Here is a 15,947-nt window from a genome sequence, read left to right on the forward strand (position 1 = left end):
CGCCCACTTCCTGGTGTCTGATGCCGCCAGAGACGCTACGTCTCAGGGCCGCTCAGCCACTCAGTGAAGGAGGCGGGATGCGAGCGGACTTCAAACGGATCCCGCCTCCTTCACTGAGTGGCTGAGCGGCCCTGAGATGTAGCGTCTTGGGCGTCGTCAGACACCAGGAAGCGGCCGGGAACCGGGGACCGGAGCGCCGCGATGAGTGACCCGCCGCTGGAACCAGGGAGGTGAGTGGACGTCTTTTATTTCAGCCACCTCCTCCCCAGTCCCCCCTAAAAAGTGCCCCGACACTGGATAATCCCTTTAAGAAGCTCATCCATATGGGGTCTGGCAGCACCAGTTGTTCTGTAGGCTTTGACAGGTAGAGAGGATGTACAATAGTGTCCACAATCACAGTTTAGTGGACCAGTAAATTGAAAAAATCCAAGTCCAACAGAATCCAAAGTAGAATAGTCCAAATTTTTTTTTGCCAATTGCTAATACAACATTTTGTACTCTCTCGGCCAGAAAAGTCAGCAGAGAGCACTGTGTCAGACTGAAAATAAAACATTTCCTGCAGGACATACAGCAGCTGATAAGTATGGAAAGACTTGAGATTTTTTAATAGAAGTAAATTACAAATCTATATAACTTTCAGACACCAGTTGATTTGAAAGAAAAAGATTTTCGCTGGACAACCCCTTTAATTCGAATAATCGAATAATTAAAATGAAAGACAAATAACAGCCAAAGGTGGAACAGAGCAGAACAACACAAAAAACAAAAGCTATAGGTTCTTATACACTTTAGACTTCAGTGAGTTTGGCCAACTCTCTAAAATGTTTAACTCTCCAATGACAGATGATGTTGGAGGGAAGGGTCATGTATGTTAGTATTCAACTGAACGACTATTTTCTTCTCAGTGACTTCTTCTTCTGCGATAACTAATAAAAGTTTGTCTGTGCTGCGTGTTCAGGAAGGTTGGGAGACAGAGCTAACAATGGCCTGACAGCTATTGAGAGTTAATGACCACCACCTTATCTTAAGGGAACAAGCTGAGGGCATTAAGACCCAGGAAAATTCTGCCATAACTATAATTCTGAAATTCATCAGACTATCAAGGCAAAAAGAAAAAAACAGCCGAATATGAAATTCAAGATTACATGAACATAAGACAGGGACATAGCCAGGAAGACAACACAATATAAGGCAAACGTGCAGAGCTTCAAGCAATATACCACATAATCTGCTCAGTCACTTTAATGAATCTTATATAGCATACTTAACTCTGCTGTCAGGACTAGTCGCTGAAAAGACAGGGACAGGACACAGACAATGAATCCTGAACTGAACCCCACTCATTGTCCCTGCTTACTTGCCACATTCTGCCCTAACAAGCAGTGAGCAACTGGGCGACAGGACCGGCCTAGATAGGTATAAAAAATAACGCAGACAAGATGTACAAACACAATAAAGAGGAGTCGACAGTCCGGGTCACAACAAAAGAACAAAACAGTACAGAAATGGAATCAAAAAACAAGGTCAGATGCAAAAGGAATAGGTCAGGACTTGCAGCAGAATGGTAAAAGAACAAGGCAAGGTCAGAGTAGCGAGATGATAGAAAAGACACAGAAGCAGGCAAGAGGCAAAGCTTAATATCCAGCAACCCAGTGTGGGCGGACTTACACTATATAGTAGACTAGAGGTCCAGTCCAAGAGCTAATTAGACCGGCCCCTCTGATCCTCAGAACAACACCTGAGCAGCTTGGGGCTGAATAGTAGGAACACCTGCCACCCAACCCCTGGTAATAGCAGCACAGTTGTATTCAGCTGCCTTCTCCTGCCTGTGACGTGGGCCTGCAGCGTTCCTGTCAGGTATCCATGACCAGCAGACAGGCTGTCGGAGCGGTCCTCCCAAGATCTGAGGCAGCGATCCAGGCACTGCAGGATCCAACGCTGGAGCCAGGTCAGGTAAGTTCCGACATCTGCAGTACAGCGGACCACAGTCTTGAGTCTTGCAAATTAAAGAGAAATTTGAATGACTGTTCCTCTTTATTTTGACGCTCTAGATGCCGTCAAAAGGAAATTATATTTCATCAGAATGTCTTCTTCATACTGACAGATCTTATCAGCTCTAATCTAGTTAATAAATATCCAAGCCAGATCATATAGAAGCCACATTAAATCTCTATTTGGTGAAGTTTTTAATATGACTTTGCCTTCTTAGAGAAATTTCTAAGGACATGGAGAAGATGCTGTTCTGGATGCTTCTGTGTATCTCTGGGCTTCTAGGAAAGGAAGGTAGGGTAAATTTACTCCACTTCTAACTTCATAACCATAAGTATTTACTATTTTAATGATCAATGCAAAATCTATAATATTGCTTCCAACTACTATGTGCTATAGAGCTGTCTAAGGACAGCAGGAACAACATTTTAGACCTGCACAAGGCTGGAATGGGCTATAGGACAATACACAATAGCTTGCCACAATTATTAGAATATAGAAGAAACACAAGATGACTAACAATATGAGTTCCAGCAGTACTAATCGATCTGTAGGCTTTATTAGATATAGAGGATGCATGCTAGTGTCCACAATCTCAGTTTAATGGACCAGTACATTTCTAAGTACATGGAAATATTGCTCCCAAATACTATGTGCTATATTAGTAGAAAACAGTTATACACATTGGTGATAGAGTCATGTGCTCATTCGAACGGCTCAGTCTCTAAGAATCCAACCATGGATCAAAGTTCCACAGTTTACATAGTAAATGTTCCCAGTACTGGATCTGTAGGATGATAACATGGTATTGATGGTTTATATACATTATTGCCCCCCTCAAAAAAAAAATAAAATAAAATAACTAATACATCATGTCAGGTTAACAAAAGTGCAGAAGTAAAGAAGATATATGAGCCCCTGCCTTATATCAATATAATTATTACTGCATTTACAGAACATTTATATAAATGCAACACTAGCAATAGATACATGAAGTAATAACAGAATAAAGCAATAATATAATATATTACAGCCTATTAGAAAGACGGAAATTCGTTTCACAAGCTTCGCAAATTTTGGGTCAAATTCGTTAAGATTTGCGAATTGAATCTTAACAAACTACATTAAAACAGACAAAACTATAGTAGCTGCAATACTGGGACTATTACAAAAGGGCAGATTTGTTAAAGCATGTTGTTGTAAAAGTGTCAAAAATCATAAAAACACAATTTAAAAAAAAATGTCAATCAGCCAGTCACTCATCTAATTTCCACCATTCCTCTCCTCTCTGTCCCTATTTTGCTCTGTTAGTCTCTCCCTGCTCTGCTCTACCTGCCTGCTGCCATCTTGCTCTCTCCTTCACACACAGCCGACAGGCCGCCTCCGTTACCAAACCTCCTTATACAGCGGGTGAAGGGGAGGTGCTGACACAGAGGGGCCTGCAGCTGATTGGACGGGCGCTAGGGATTATAGTTAATCCCTTTCTCCAGCCCAGCAATGCTCCAGACAACATGTGCAGCCGCCATTTGGTTTGCGAATTTCCTTAACGAGTCGGCTTCGCTCATCTCTAATTAGAACATATGGCAGGAAAAATATATATTTTTTAACTTAGTTTCCTAACTTTCCTAACTATTCATAAATAATGTTTAAATCCCAAAAGTCCTGTATACTAGAACAAAACATTTACAAAGTTCATGCTTTAAAAATAAAATAAATCTTATATAGGTCCATTGATTGGAAAATAAAAAAACAAATGCCAGCATAGGGTAATGTAAAAAAAAAAATAAAAAGTTTCATTTCCATAATTTTTACAATTATTTTTATAGTATTATTACAACATCCCCTTGGAATTGCTGTAATTATACTGACACACAGAATGAACATAACATGCTATGTAGTACAGGGGTAAAAAATACTTATTTTCATTTTTTCCTATTCTTACACAGATGTGATGGAGAAATTATTTGCTTTCCCAAAGGAATCTAAAACCTCACATGTTTGGCTATATCCAAAACTTCCCGGCCCATTTGTAGAGGCCACGGTCTGCATGAGATTCCACTCAGATCTGACCCGGAATTATTCCTTATTTTCATTGGCTACTCAGCATAAAAAGAACAGTTTACGCCTCTTTTATGATCCAGGATCAAATCAACTTTTGCTATCGGTCATTAATACACCCCAGTCGTATAATTTACAGGGCAATGATTTTACAGAATGGACAAGTATCTGTGCAACATGGAGCTCTACAGCCCAGGCGGTGTGGATCGATGGAAAGAAGTACAACAAAAAAGGGGTAAAGAATGTGGAGATCAGCGCTGATCCTATCATCATTATTGGTCAGGAACAAGATGCATATGGCGGAGGATTCCAGAAGTCTCAGTCCTTTGTGGGAGAAATGACGGATGTGAATATGTGGGATAAAGCTCTGACTGATGACAATGTTATAGATTATTTTGCAGGCAATGAAGTGAGCGGTAATATCATTAACTGGAAGGATTTACATTATAATCTTACTGGAGATGTCACCATACGTCCTTATGTAGATCCCTATCCTTGTGAACCTGTATAATGTACAGTATATAAAGTCTTCTCACAGCAATATACTCATTATATCCTAGCAATGTCTATAATAGGGAATCTGTCAGCAGTCCTGAGCCCTCACATCTGCTGACAGCTCTATACAGAGGACGGGAAGAGAAGATAATGAGGCCTTTCATGTAATGTTCTGGAGGCCACTACCTTGTTAGGAAGCCATACCTCTATATTAGAAGCTTCCCTGCCCCTCCTCTTAGCTCTCCGTGACAGCTCTAGTATCCAATTAGGAAACCACTAGAGCTGTCAATCATAGCTGAGAGGAGGGGCTGGGGAAGCACTCAATACAGAAAGTTCTGGGCACCTAACTAGAAGGCCCCGCCTCCTGGGCATTTGTCATGGTGGCAGCTGAGACATTAATTAACTTTTCCTCAACCACAGAGTTTATATGGCCACAACATAGGGGGCAGATTTATGGCGCTGTCTTATAGTAAGATTCTCTGTGTTGCCCATAGCAACCAATCACAGCTCAGCTTTATTTTATCAGATCGATGTAAGAAATGAAAGCTGAGTTGTGATTGGTTAGGCAGCGATGTCCCAGGACTGATGATGTCAAGAGGCCGCGTTGCTACCTCCTGTCATCCTCTCATCAGTCCTGGGATGGCTCTGGCCCTTAATTACTGTAGGTTACCCACCTGGTCACTGAACTTTGGTGTTGCCTCCCCCAGCCGGCAACCTATCAATCCTGTTAAGGGACATTAGTCAATCCTTTTGTTTTTTTTTCTGCTATGTGTGGTTGCCATTTTTTACTTAAAGGGGTTGGCCACTTTATATTAAAATTGCTCAGTTTTCAGTATAAATAAATGTGCTCACTGTTTACATTGACAGCAGCTCCCTGTGTACCTCATAGAGCTAATATCAGACTCCCCTCCTTTAGGCTGTGCTGCTCTGCTCTGTGGTAAGTCTGTTCATAAGATGGCTGACACGGAGGAGCATGTGACCATGCCCCGCCCCCAGTGTCCTCCATAGATATATACAGGCTCAGTGGTGGACATGGTCACATGCTCCTCCATGTCGGCCATCTTATGGACAGACTCACTACAGAGCAGGACACAGCCTCAATGAGGGGAGTCTGATATTAGCTCTATGAGGTACACAGGGAGCTGCTGTTAGTATATACAGTGAGTACATTTACTTATAATGTAAACTGAGCAATTTCACTATAAAGTGGCCAACCCCTTTAAGTGATTCATTGTATCTGCCCATTACATCATACGCACTTGGTACATGATCTGAATAACTCTGCAATGGAGTTTGATGTACACTGTCAGTTTGTTACGATTTATTATCACAATAGGCTTTACTATATACATTCACTCAAAGTACTATACTTATATTGGTTCCACTCCGGGTTTATCATGCACCCCATTTGACACGCTGCTAATGTCAGCAGGCTATGATTGTTTTTTTGTTTTTTTTATGGTCACTTCATATATACCCATGCTGTTCAAACGTATTATAGGCTTGAGAAAGACCCTATTGGGTCGAAAAGTTGCCACAGTGTATGTTGCTTGAATAAATATTCATTACTTTCACTATTGGATGCACTATGCTCTGCAATCCAAACAGGATTGATCAGCTGCTGTATGTCCTGCAGGAAGTGGTGTATTCTTTCCAGTCTGACACAGTGCTCTCTGCTGCCACCTCTGTCCATGTCAGGAACTGTCCAGAGCAGGAGCAAATCCCCATAGAAAACCTCTCCTGCTCAGGACAGAGGTGGCAGCAGAGAGCACTGTGTCAGACTGGAATGAATACACCACTTCCTGCAGGATGGGAAGTATGGGAAGACTTGAGATGTTTTAAATAGAAGTAAATTACAAATCTATATAAATTTCTGAAACCAGATGATTTGAAAGAAAAAGATTTTTGCTGAAGTACTTTTATAAATTTACCTTTTAAAGCTCCTAATGCAGTTATGACACTTTCTGCAGGACATTCTGTAACTGATAAGTACTTAAAGACATGAGATGTTTTAAATAGAAACTGTTTACAAATCTATATAACTTTCTAATTCCAGTTAATTTGAAAAAAATATATAAATATATATTTTTTGCTCTTTAAATTTTTTTTAAATTTATATAATAAAACCCTTCCTATTTATCAGATTGAACTCCCCCAAATCATTGCGCTCATTAAGTATTTGAGCTAAATGGCGTTTATGAATCTAAATGGTACTGACTTTTACATTAATGCCTTCATACCCAGGGTTACTTTAACTTTAGCATTTTCTTTCTTTCCTCCTAGCCTTCTAAAACCCATATCTCCTTGATTTTTTTATATAATGGCTTTTTTTTTTTTTTTTTTTTTTTTTGGGGGGGTGGGGGGGGTGGAGGGGGACTAATTTTACTTTTTCATGACTGCTTTCATTTTACTGTAATAAAATACATTTTTGGGGTGAAATTGAAAAAACAAACAAACAAAAAAAACTGCAATTTAATAAACTTTAGGTGATTTTGTTCTTACACCATGCAAGTTACGGGAAAGTTGAGTGGTTCTCTGTATTCTATGAGTGCGTTTACAGTGATTCTCAATTTATATAGTTTGTTATTGTGTGAACTGCATTTGGGAGAGCTTCTGCTTCTGCTAGCTAGGTTCGGTCTATTTATTGGGGTCAACAAAAAGTTGTATGATAAAAGTTGTAAGGATTGGTGCAAGTTGGAAAATCTGAGCAGCAACCAACAAATGGCAGTCTTTTACTTTATGCTGACCCCCTGGACAAGAGCACAGCAGCTCTATTTGGCCTTTATATCGGATACAGAGATTATACCAGTAAAATTAAAATAAAAAAAAAGTTCTGTCCCTTTAAAAAAGTAATCCTCCCTTATTTAAAAAAATAAATAAAAATACTTCAATCTCTATTGCGAAAAATAAATATAAAATATTAGGGCCCATTGAGCTAGGGTTCAAATGGCTATCTGGGTTTAGCATAAAGTATGTATAGATAATGTATCCCCATAACCCTGCTGACTGCTTGTGTCTAGAGAATTTTAGAGAAGTGAAAATAAGATGAACATTTCCTATGAACAATCTTATCAAGGCACGAGGCACAGAGAAGTTTTAGCACTGGGGAACAGAAGGCTTTAGTCATGTTCTGTTCTCTGGACAACACATTTAAGGTGTGCCGATGCTTACCATGTGTAACAATGCAGATAGAAGCAGACTTCACCTTTAGCAGTCGCCTTTCCTGGGTCCTAACACTGACTCCCAGTGCTTAGCTGTCCACAAGACTTCATTAGTGAATATGTACCTATGCAAATGCCAATGACATTTATTCTTCTTGCAGACATGGTTTTAGAAAACGCCATCTGACAGATGACTCACTGGGTTAACTTCACCCAGGAGAGTTGTGGACAGCGTGTACTGACACACAAAGTGACAGGACAGGAACCATTTTTCAGCTACCAAGCTTATACTTCTACCCTCATACTATCTTCTATCTATCCCTAGTACCTAATCAACCCGGGAGGCGGGGGTGGGGCTTGTAACAGATTGCCCAGGTGCTAGGGATTATGGATAACCACTTGCACCTGTGCTTTTTCTGCAATATAATGTACTATGTAAGGCTACCATTTTGGACTTTAAAAAAAAATTAGCTTTGTTCCTGAAATGCATTTTTCTCCCAAAGTACTGAACAAATCTCAGTTTGGGACCTTCGATTAACTCATCTGTAATTATGACAGTATGTCATCTCATGTGCAACATATTAGCAATCTCACTATACCTATTGGGAGGCCTATGGAGACAATGACGTGGATTCAGAGGAAGTGAGCTCCGGGAAGCAGAAGGCTTCAGCTGTCTTTTTACCCCATAGACAAATCCTTTAACATTACATTCGTCCTCCACAGTGCCAGCATACATTAGGCTATGCAAAATGTACTTATATAAACAGAAAGTCAAAAATTCTGCAGAACACAAAAGCCATATAAATTAAAGAGCTTTTTGTCTTGTTGTTCCTCTTTGTGTTGAAGCTCTTCACAACCACGTGATATAATCTGAAAGAAATTATATTTCATCAGAATTCCTTCTTCATACTGACAGATCTTATCAGCTCTAATCTACTTGATAAATATCAAAGCCGAGTCCGACTATGAGCCACATTGCATCTGTATTTGGTGAACTGTTCTGCAATTTTTTTGTCTTTGTAAATAAATTCAAAAGGACGTTGAAAAGATGCTGGTCTGGGCGCTGTTGTGGATCCCAGGAGTTCTGGGCCAGGAAGGTAAGTTAATATTTTTCAGATGCTATTTTAATATATTATCTAGGATTAATATACGCCAAATTGGCTTCTTAATGGACAGTATTTTTTATTTATTTATTTTTTTAATCCTGAAGTCGAGAGGGTTGACACAACCACTCTATTACATTACTCATAGGTTGAAAGATCCTAGTTATCATAGTATCACCAACATAGCAAGATTTTACCTCTCCTGCTCCCCGGCACGCCACTTTCACCCTACTCATGTCTCGGAAGTATCTGAGATGGGGGAGGTGTTAGTAAATCATGGCCAAATAGATATTCTTTTACATGTGTTACGGTCATGACCGTTAGACCATTTTAGTCCTTAAAGTGGATCTGTCAGCTGCAATTTAGGTTCCAAACTGCTGGCATTGTTAGATAGCCGCTTGGTCCAAAGGATAGTTTCCTTTCATACTGTATAATGTAGAACTGCACTAGGAACTGCGCAGCATATGAAGGATCTAACAGGGAGAAAAAGCTTCCTCTATCACAATTGGCTATGTGCCCATGGTTGCCAGCTCCAAATGTTGCCATGACTATACTATGTATTAAGCTGTGCCAGAGGCAGTATCTTGCCTGCCATTGTAAAACTAACAGGCAATAACAATGATTTGGTATACCCTGTATACAAATGGATTAGATATAAAAGATGAAAGATAAAAGATGTAAAAGAATAAACAATTTATAAAACAATTAAAAAAAAACTTTACTTTTTTTTTTCATTAAAAATTTTAACCCCTCCTCCCACATCCGCCCAAAACAATCTCCAATAAAAACTATAGATCATTTCCTTCTAAAAAAAAAGCCATCATCGAACTATGGCAATGGAAGAATAAGAAATAGAGATGAGCGAACCTGGAGCATGCTCGAGTCGATCCGAACCCGAACTTTCGGCATTTGATTAGCGGTGGCTGCTGAAGTTGGATAAAGCCCTAAGGCTATGTGGAAAACATGGATATAGTCTTTGGCTGTATCCATGTTTTCCAGACAACCTTAGAGCTTTATTCAAGTTCAGCAGCCCCAGCTAATCAAATGCCGAACGTTCGGGTTCGGATCGACTCGAGCATGCTCCAGGTTCGCTCATCTCTAATAAGAAAGTTACAGCCTTAAGAATGCAGTCACACAAAAATTACATTGTCATAAAGATGCTGAAATAAACACTAACATATAAAATCACTATACACATTTGGTATTAGTGTGTTTGTATTGGCCAACAAAATAAACATAATATGTTATTCTTACTCCATGGTAAAAAGGTGTGGGGAAAAAAATGCAAAAATATAAAAATAAAAATATGTACCCAAAAATGGTTCTTTAAGCTAAAATTAGTTCTGTCTCTGAGGGATGAAAATAGAGAGTGCATCAGAGTTAAAATTTTCTTAAGACACACATTTCAAATCTACAATAAAAAAAAAGTTACATTTTAGGGAGGGTTTTTCCAATTTTAATGTGACTGTTAAAAGGTTAAATTAGGAGCTTTAAAAGTTAAATTTATAGGGGTACTTCAGCGAAAATCCTATTCTTTCAAACCATCTGGTTTCAGAAAGTTATATAGATTTGTAATTTACTTCTATTTAAAACATCTCAAGTCTTCCCATACTTCCCATCCTGCAGGAAGTGGTGTATTCTTTCCAGTCTGACACAGCGCTCTCTGCTGCCACCTCTGTCCATGTCAGGAACTGTCCAGAGCAGTAGCAAATCCCCTATAAAAAACCTCTCCGGCTCTGGACAGTTCCTAACATGGACAGAGGTGGCAGCAGAGAGCACTGTGTCAGACTGGGGGAAAAACATCACTTCCTGCAGGACATACAGCAGCTGTTAAGTACTGGAAGGTTTAAGATTTTTAAATCTGTGCAACTTTCTGACACCAGTTTGAAAAATATATTTTCTCTGGTGTAGCCCTATAATATTACAAATTGTCCTACAGTAAGGAAGCCATCATATGGCTTTGTCGATCAAAGACAAAAAATTTAAAGTTACAGATGTTTGAAGGCATGCATGATAAAAAAAAAAGGTCACAAAAATGTCTGTGGTTTCATAATGTGTTTACTATGCTCTTATTTTTATTATTTTCTATTCTTACACAGATATGATGGAGAAATTATTTGCTTTTCCAAAGGAGTCGTCCACCTCATATGTTCGGCTATATCCAGAACTTTCCGGCCCATTTGTAGAGGCCACGGTCTGCATGAGATTCCGCTCAGATCTGACCCGGCGTTATTCCTTATTTTCATTGGCTACTCCAAAGAAATACAATGATTTTCTCCTCTTTTATTATGATACAACTTATAATCAGTCTTCCTTATGGGTCAGTGATAAGGAACAGCTTTATGATGTGCAGGGCCATAATTTTACAGAATGGACAAGTATCTGTGCAACATGGAGCTCTAAAGCCCAGGCGGTGTGGATCGATGGAAGAAAGTACAACAACAACAACATTGAGAATGGGGAGATCAGCGCTGGTCCTATCATCATTATTGGTCAAGAACAAGATTCATATGGAGGAAAATTCAGCGAATGGAAGTCCTTTGTGGGAGAAATGACGGATCTTAATATGTGGGATAAAGCTCTGACTGATGACAATGTCATAGATTATTTTGCAGGTAATGAAGTGAGCGGTAATGTCATTAACTGGAAGGCTCTAACTTATACTTCTTATGGAGACGTCAGCATACGTCCTTATGTAGACCCTTACCCTTGTATACCTGTATAATGTATATAGAGTCTTCCCACAGCAGTATATTCATTATGCCATAGCAATGTCTATTATAAGAAATTCTGAACCTTCAAATCTGCTAACAGCTCTATACATAGAACAGGAAGTGGAGCTTGTGTTTCGACCACTCAAAACAAACCATTACTGTAAATGTCCAGGAGGCGGGCTCTTCTTGTTAGGTGCCAAGAGCTGTCTGTACTCATTGCTTTCCTTGCCCCTCCTCTCAATTCTGAGGGCCAGCCTAGTATCCAATCAGGGAATCAAAAAAGCTGCCATAAATAGCTTAGAGGAGGTGATGGGGAAACTCTCTACATAGATAGTTCTGGGCAACTAACAAAAAGGACCCGCCTCCTGAACATTTGTCATTGTTGTAGCTGTAACATAAAACAACTGTTTTTCAATCTTATACAATGAAACACAGTGCATCATTACACCTAAAGGGGTATTCTGTTGTTAAAGTTATATAGATTTGTAATGTACTACTCTTTAATATTTTCAAGCCTTCTACTACTTATCCGCTGCTGTATGTGCTGCAGAAAGTAGAGTGCTCTCTGCTGCCACCTCTGTCCGTAACAGGAACTTTCTAGAGCAGTAGCAAATCCCTGTAAAAACTTCTCCTGCTCTAGACAGTTCCTGACATGGTCAGAGGTGGCAGCAGAGAGGACTGTGTCAGAGTAGAAAGAGTACACCACTTCCTGTAGGACATACAGCAGCTTATAAGTAGATGGCTTGAGATTTTTAAATAGTAAATAAAAAATCTATATAACTATATGATACCTGTTGATCAGAAAGACCCCTTTAAGAGCCTTTGAAGAGGATATCTAGACTTAGGTTTTACCTAGCTGCTTCCCAGCTCTCATTTAAATCTTCTCCAATTCTAAGAAATCAGGACAACCCCTTTTAGTACAAAGCCTGATCCTTTAGAGCCCTTTCAAACAGGAAGTGGTAGTTCATTGTCATCACAGAGTACTGACTTTCAGTTAGCTGTGTGTTCTGTTTCTCAAAATGTACTAAGTCATTTTTCAAGAGTCTTTAAAGGGAAAGCTGGAGGAATAGTTTGAGGGGACTAGTGTAAGCTGTGTAGCTGTGAAATGGCTCCTGTCCTGTCAGTTTGTGTGGCAGTACACGCTGTCCACAGCTCTCCTGTGTGTACCCAGTGAGTCACCTGCCAGGTTATGTCAGGCGGCGTGTTTGAAAACTGTGTTGGGCAGCAGAATAACTGTCATTGGCAATAAAACTTACTCCCCTGCCAGACACGGTTTTACAACAGACCACCGAACATAACCAGATTTAACTTCACCCAGGAGAGCTGTGGACATTGGTGGCACACTGAAGTTCAGTCATTGTGATCGTAGGAACTTCCTTGGTGTTGGTGAGGTGCAGTAGAAATCAGCCAACAGAAAAATGGAGTATTATAATTCAACAATGACTTTACTCAAATGTCAAGTTCAATTGGTAAAAGTCTTTTATCTTTTGAGTACTTTCATAGATGCTGGCCACAGATAAGTCAATACGTGCAAATTTCTCTCTCAAATACAACGCATATACCTCATATGCAAGATAATAGCAGCATAGATGAATAATCACAAATTAAGTGCAATAGGCATAAATATCACAATAAATATAAACATAATCCCGGCAAAATTCTTTATTAAAGTATTGGATTGCCCCCCAACAGTTATACAAATCCCCAATATACACTTATTATGGGAAATGCTTATAAAGTGCTTTTTTTCCTGCACTTACTACTGCATCAAGGCTTCACTTCCTGGATAACATGGTGATGTCACTTCCTGGATAACATGGTGATGTCACTTCCTGGATGACATGGTGATGTTACTTCCTGGATAAAATGGTGATGTCACTTCCTAGATAACAAGGGGATGTCTAGACGTGACTCCCAGAGCTGTGCGGGCTGTGGCTGCTGGAGAAGATGATGGCAGGGGGACACTGAGGGACACAGGGCACTGGAGGGACACTGAGCATCCCGCTGCCATCATCCTCTCCAGCAGCCACAGCCGCACAACTCTGGGAGTCACGTCATGACATCACCATGTTATCAAGGAAGTGACATCACCATGTTATCCAGGAAGTCACATTACAATGTTATCCAGGAAGTGACATCACCATGTTATCCAGGAAGTGACATCACCATGTTATCCAGGAAGTGAAGCCTTGATGCAGTAGTAAGTGCAGGGGAAAAAGCACTTTATAAGCATTTCCCGTAATAAGTGTATATTGGTGATTTGTATAACTTTTGTGGGGCAATGCAAAACTTTAATAAAAAATTTTCACCAGACTTTTCCTTTAAAAAGTGAAATGGACTTCTGCCCAACGGGAAGCACTCAAAGACCTCGATTGGGCACTTGTAAAGAGCACTTTATTGTACAGAGTACCCGTTACTTGACACATCTTCCATATTAAACATATTTTCCTATGAACATTAGTAAAGAGTCTGGTGACTGCCGTAGTGGTGATGAGATAACATAAGACTTCAGGCACTATAAACCTGTATAGTGTCCTTTGAATTAGGGCCCTTTGACGCAAGTCGATTATTGGCCAGGAGCATGGCAAAAAAGTGATAACTGGCCCGTGTAAAAGTGACATCGATCAGCTCAAGACTGAGAAAACGTATATATATAATCTGTTAACTTTATTCTTATTTATGCTTATTACAGTAACAGATATTACAAATATGTATTTTTTATAATGTTTTAATACTTAAGTATGATTGAAGATGCTCATTTAATTTTTGCAATAAATTTGATTTGCATGGAATTTCGAATTGGAAATAGTACAAGTGTCCTCTTTGTTTTGTATATTTGGTGCAGAGTCTTAAGGGTTAAATACCTGGGGTATTGGCATATATGGAGTATTAATAACACTTTTATTTGTATAGTACCAAGTGATTCTGCAGCAATTAACATCTTTTGACAATTTTTTGACAAATTCAATCTAAATTCACCTACCTGTATGTTTTGGGTATGGTAGGAAACAGAGAGAACATACAAACTCTTTGCAGATGTTGTCCTTGGTGGGATTTAAACCCAGAACCAAGGCAAGGCTACAGTGCAAACCTCTGAGCCACCTATTACATCTGCATATATAAGGGATGGATAACATTAGAATACGTTTTTGTTTGTTATTAAAAATAGCACCACAGTTGTTCACAATCTGTATCTTATATGATATCTCAATGACTACTGTAATACCAGACAAAACCCTTTGGACTAAAGCTTCATGGTATCAGAGGTCAAATCAACCAGAGTCGAGAAGGAATTGGATAGGGAAGCTGCCTACTTATGATGCAGTTATATATTGAAGAAAGAAGTGACATAGGATCCATTAAAAACAATAATAATACCAAGTCATTGAGTCATTTAGATGGCAGTTTGGCGCTAACTTTAGCGCTGGGGTCCTTGGTTCAAATCCCACCAAGGGCAACATCTGCAAAGAGTTTGTATGTTCTCCCCATGTTTGTGTGGGTTTCCTCCCACACCCAAAAACAAACAGATGGGTGAGTTCAGATCCAATGAGGACAGGGACTAAACTATGTCAAACAATGTGGAGTGCTGCGGAATCAGTTGGCACGATATAAATAAAGAATAATTTTTATTAAACAGTTAAACATCTGCCTTTTCCACTATCAGTGCTATTCCAATGGTGCCTGGTTATATAATAAATGCTCGCTTATCATTGGCTGCAGCAGTGACCCTCCTCAAACAGTGATTGGCTCAGTAGGCATGTCTTTATGTCAAGACGTAGACTAGGAAGCACCAATCGACACAACCTAGGCACTCTTGGACAGACAGGTATAGGCCTAAACAGGATAACATAGAAAACTGGTGTGTAGTAGGGTATTTGGAGCTTGTACTGTTTACTCTCGTGGTTGACAATATGTGCTGACTAGTCCTCTTGTCTTTAGTTCCTAGCTGGTTGGATTTCAGCTACATTTCCCAAATTAGAGGGAGCAGGTTGTGAGATTCTAAAGTTTAGCAGCCACATGGACCTAGGCCTGGCCAGAAGCCCACTGAGGTCCTAGGGTGACTCGATGGGGTCAAGGTGCAACTTTTTCATAAAGGTTGTATGTCTTTCTTTTCTCTGCTTTAGTTCCTCTCTGCTCACAGAAAGGACCAGGTTGGGGTGATGCCCAGGAAAATGTCCCCTGTGCGATACTGTCAGCGATCAGCCAAAGAATGACCATTATTTTTGTTAATTCCACAGTAAACCCAATTAGATATACGAGGGGGTAACGTCCTCCACGCCGATATACACACTCCTGTGCTACTATAAAGCAACAAATTTAATTCATAACAAAGTAAGCACTTAGGAACTAAAACAAAACTTTTAATCAAGATAAGAATAAAAAAGAAAGGTATATATAGCTCAAACAGATAGAATCACCAATCTGAA

General features: G+C 39.7%; 2 protein-coding genes across 2 annotated transcripts; both read left to right on the plus strand.

Annotated features, from left to right (window-relative positions):
- The first annotated feature begins 201 nt into the window (after nt 1-201).
- On the plus strand, nt 202-4,558 carry LOC138786577 (serum amyloid P-component-like). Its single transcript, XM_069963564.1, has 3 exons — nt 202-230; nt 2,210-2,283; nt 3,936-4,558. Exons 1-3 carry the CDS (start codon nt 202-204, stop codon nt 4,556-4,558), a joined length of 726 nt encoding a protein of 241 aa, XP_069819665.1.
- A 6,349-nt stretch (nt 4,559-10,907) lies between these two features.
- On the plus strand, nt 10,908-13,181 carry LOC138787481 (serum amyloid P-component-like). Its single transcript, XM_069964796.1, has one exon. It carries the CDS (start codon nt 10,908-10,910, stop codon nt 11,529-11,531), a length of 624 nt encoding a protein of 207 aa, XP_069820897.1. The 3' UTR covers nt 11,532-13,181.
- Nucleotides 13,182-15,947: the final 2,766 nt, after the last annotated feature.

Source organism: Dendropsophus ebraccatus, chromosome 3, assembly GCF_027789765.1.
Source record: "Dendropsophus ebraccatus isolate aDenEbr1 chromosome 3, aDenEbr1.pat, whole genome shotgun sequence".
NCBI lineage: Eukaryota > Metazoa > Chordata > Amphibia > Anura > Hylidae > Dendropsophus > Dendropsophus ebraccatus.